Source organism: Haemorhous mexicanus, chromosome 1 (assembly GCF_027477595.1).
Source record: "Haemorhous mexicanus isolate bHaeMex1 chromosome 1, bHaeMex1.pri, whole genome shotgun sequence".
In the NCBI taxonomy this organism is placed as follows: Eukaryota; Metazoa; Chordata; class Aves; order Passeriformes; family Fringillidae; genus Haemorhous; species Haemorhous mexicanus.
In genome coordinates this window covers 61,640,494-61,644,760 of record NC_082341.1, presented here as the reverse complement: position 1 = coordinate 61,644,760, position 4,267 = coordinate 61,640,494, and the positions used below count along the sequence as shown (strand labels likewise).

The window sequence follows — 4,267 nt, the reverse complement described above, 5'->3', positions numbered from 1 at the left end:
GCAGCCATACTAAAGAACGTCCATTTGTTTGTACAGTCTGCAGTCGTGGGTGTTCCACTATGGGTAATTTAAAACAGCACTTACTGACGCACAAATTAAAAGAGCTGCCTTCTCAGTTATTTGAACCCAACTTTACTCTAGGTCCCAGCCAAAGTACTCCTAGCCTGGTCACCAGTACAGCACCTACCATGATCAAAATGGAAGTGAATGGTCACAGCAAGCCGATCTCTTTGGGTGAGGTTCCCTCGCTTCCAGCTGGAATCCAGGTTCCTGCTGCACCACAGACAGTGATGAGTCCGGGGATCACCCCTATGCTGGCACCCCCCCCTCGCCGGACTCCCAAGCAGCACAACTGTCAGTCGTGCGGGAAGACCTTCTCCTCAGCAAGTGCACTGCAGATACACGAGCGCACCCATACCGGTGAAAAACCGTTTGGTTGCACAATCTGTGGTAGAGCTTTTACCACAAAGGGGAATCTTAAGGTAAGAGGCCACATGAAACTGTAAAGGCTTGGGGAGGGGGGGGTTAAAGAGCACTGCTCTTGAATTCAGCAAGTTTTAGTGCTAAGTGTTTGTCCCAAAGACAGGTGAGAAGGGAGCTTCAAGGATGCTTGCTGTACGGTGGTGGTCGTTATGCTTTCACAGTAGAAGATAAGGACTGGAAAGTGGCCGTGCAATGATGCGAACTTTAAAACTGGTTCCAGCTGTACGTGCAGGCATGTTGTAGTTCTGACTGATATGATGGCATACCCAGTCAGCTGGTGGACATGTTATGAGAGTTCTTATGGACCATCAATGCAAAATAACCTTGCTATAAACCAGGAACACAGGACTTACTCAGCTCCTTGGGTGCCTCCCCAGTTTCTATTTTCTATTCCACTTTGCAGCAATTGCAGAGCAATTGATGTTTCTCACAGATTTACTATGGGTTACTACAGGACTGATCGCTGCTATTCCTGCCTTTTGGTTAACCATCAGGACTCAGCCTGGGAAGACATTTTAAATGTCCTTTTTAAAAATACTAAATTTAGCAAATTGATCAGTGCTTCTGAGATAAAACATGAAAACAGACAGGATGAAAAAAAGAAAAGGGAAAAACCACCCATCTTCTAGTATGAGTAATGCCTTTGGTAATCTTCAGCATGTGAGGACTTCCAGCTTGCATGTGAAATTGTCTAACCTGAGAGAGTATGTACCCTTTAGTCTTACAGTGCTGCTTGTTTTCACTGAGAAGAAGCAAATGCACATTGAAAAACTACCGCAGATCTGGGTTTTCTTTGTGTGGGCTGACTGGAACTTAGAACTGTGTCCATACTGGAATTGGTTTTTTTCAATGCTAATTAAAAGGCATTTTTTTTAAAAAGCAAGCGCTACTCTAAGTAACAACATTTCAGACTAGACACCTCACCAGAATGTGCTAACTTGGGAGTGCTTCTCTTCCCTGTTCACTCTGCAGGTTCACATGGGGACTCACATGTGGAATAACGCCCCTGCACGCCGTGGCCGACGCCTCTCCGTGGAAAACCCCATGGCTTTGCTCGGTGGTGATGCTCTCAAGTTCTCCGAGATGTTCCAGAAGGATTTGGCAGCTCGGGCCATGAATGTTGACCCCAATTTTTGGAACCAATATGCTGCAGCTATCACTAACGGACTTGCTATGAAGAACAATGAGATTTCTGTCATACAGAACGGAGGCATTCCTCAGCTCCCAGTAAGTCTAGGCGGAGGCGCCATCCCGCCTCTAAGTAACCTTACCGGTGGCATGGACAAAGCTCGCACGGGCAGCAGCCCTCCCATTGTCAGTCTGGACAAAGCAAGTTCTGAGACGGGAGCCAGTCGTCCATTCACCAGATTTATTGAGGATAATAAAGAGATTGGCATAAATTAAAAGCATTCATTCCGAATAACTGTTGGACCTCTACTCGACACAACACTTGTCCTGTTCCATGTACAGCTTTTGAAGCTAAGCTTTAGTTTCCTGACCTAAATGCATAGGTTCCCTTTAAAATTTTACCCATAGCAGAAATACATAACTTTTTGTGGCTGCTGAAAAGTTGTCTTGCAAGATCTGCATGGTACTTCTTTCAACAGTGAGTTTGACTGTTACTGAGAACTTTGAAACCTTTTAATTTAACAGAAAACAAACAAACAAACCAGTTATGGGATAACTTCATTAGAAACAGAAAGAGGCTAGTCTGCATTCACTTTGCTTCTTACAAAACTTACTATCACCTGAGAAAGGGGGGCTTCATTGCGGCATTCTGTCACACTTATTTTCTGGTTTTCTTCAAATTAGTTAGCAACTTGGACTATGTTTTTAGGAATCTTAATCTTAAATAAGTGATTTAGTACCCCAATGCTGTGTATTATTACAGTATCCTTGTCTGTAGTATTTATAATGTTAAGATTATGCGGGTAACAGACAATATACTAGCCCCAAACTTAAATGAAGCTTTTGTACTGCAAAATTCATCTGGCTATGTGATTTTTCTTTTTTCTTTTTCCTTTTTTTTTTTTCTCTTTTTTTTAAGCAAGATTTGTTTTACTATGAATAAGTGGTTTCTTTCAATGCAGGCAAAATTGTGAAGTTTTATTGGGAAAGATAGCATGCTTTTCATGTGCAAGTACCTGTCAGTAACAAACCTTTTTTTATTTAAATATTTGTAGCTGCTATGTGGACAGTTGTTCTATTAAATGAAAAAAAAAATGTAGTGTGGATTTTAGCTCAATGATTGGAAAACAAGTTACAGACAAACCTTAGCACCATAATTATTCACAACATTATAAACAGTTGTGAGTAAATACTCCGTGTTATCAAAGCTGCACAATAAAAAGGTAATGTTTGTATAATGTGGTTGCAAACTCTTAATTTATACTATTGCACTTTTAGTATTTTCTATTAGGGAGGTTTGTCTATAATTTGAAACCGAACAAAGATGTCAACTATTTTATAAATAGTACTTTGACTTAAGGAATAAGGAGGAGGACCCTGTTGCAGTTTCTTGTTTTGTTTTAAACTCCGACAATGAGAGATTTCTATCAACTAAGCAGAAAATTGCAGAGAACTGTCAGATCCTTAGGAAATATGGGGACTGCCGTTTCTTAAATGGAAATGATTCATTTAACTTTTCTACGACACCCACTTAAAAGCGTGACCACCCCTGACAGAATTCTGATACATTTATCTTAGGAGTGTGATATTAATACAAGTCTAGGATAGAGGAAGGAGAACATTATGTAGGTTTAATTTTCCTGTAATGTGTTCTGTCTCTTTCACACATAACCATAAGAAAGATGCTGACTGCCTAATAATAGTGGGAACAAAAGAAGAACTTTTGGGCAGTGTGAGCAGTAGTAACACACAAATGCTCTGTATTTATTTCCAACTGTCTGATTATCTTTTCAGATTGCTCCAAAGCACAATGTACTCTGATTAATCAAATATAATTTTACATTGATTGCATTGTTGGAATTACGCTGAGTAAACAAAGGGATTGGTTCCACTCATAAGTTAAGCGGGGGATGCTGAGGAGACTGGGGCGTAATCAAAACTTGAACAGTAAATGTTTTGTGTACTACCTCATTTTTGTGCATTACAAGCATGGTGGAGTTGACACTCTGAACTTCCGTCCAGCAGAATTGCTTGAGGGACATTATGGGTAGCTGGGTAACAGCGCAAGGAGTTTCATGCCCCTGAAGAACGAATCAGACAGTGAGGTCTTCTCAGTTAAGACTGAAAAATAGGACAATCTTTCTTATAAAACAGAAACCATTACTGTAAGAGGATGGACTATTTCTGCCATCACGTAATGGAGTGAAAAGAGGTTCAAAGACTTATTAGCTGTTTGTTTCTATCGGAAATGAACAATGAAGTCTACAGCTCCATTTTCTACAGTGATGAGATAGAGATATATAGATATAAATATATATCTATATCTGAGCAAAATTATATATCTGTAACACCTCTACGATATAACATAATTTTTTGCCACAGTGTGTGGGTGGTTAGGGGTGTTTTCAAACATTAAAGAAAAAGAAAACTGAGGTGGCTTAATGTTGCTGTATTTCAGCAATTGAATGTTTTTATTTATCTGTGTAATTTTTGGTGTGACTTTTTTTTTTTTTTTGTTAGTATTTGGTACCATGTAGTGTTATCTCTATTCCCTAAAGGATGTGTATAACTTAAAAAAAAAAAAAAAAAGAAAAAAATAAAAAAGAAGGAAAAATAGAGAAGAAAAAATGAAAAAGTAAAAAGAGAAAAAATATGT

The 4,267-nt window shown here is 39.3% G+C and overlaps 1 protein-coding gene across 1 annotated transcript in view; it reads left to right on the top strand.

Annotated features, from left to right (window-relative positions):
* SALL3 (spalt like transcription factor 3) overlaps window positions 1-2,007 on the top strand; it is a 19,697-nt gene extending 17,690 nt beyond the window's left edge. Inside the window, exons 3-4 of the mRNA XM_059840740.1 lie at window positions 142-482; window positions 1,456-2,007. Coding sequence (XP_059696723.1) covers window positions 142-482; window positions 1,456-1,887 — 773 coding nt within the window. The 3' untranslated portion in view covers window positions 1,888-2,007. The remainder of the gene's footprint in view (window positions 1-141; window positions 483-1,455) is intronic.
* The last annotated feature ends 2,260 nt before the right edge of the window (window positions 2,008-4,267 follow it).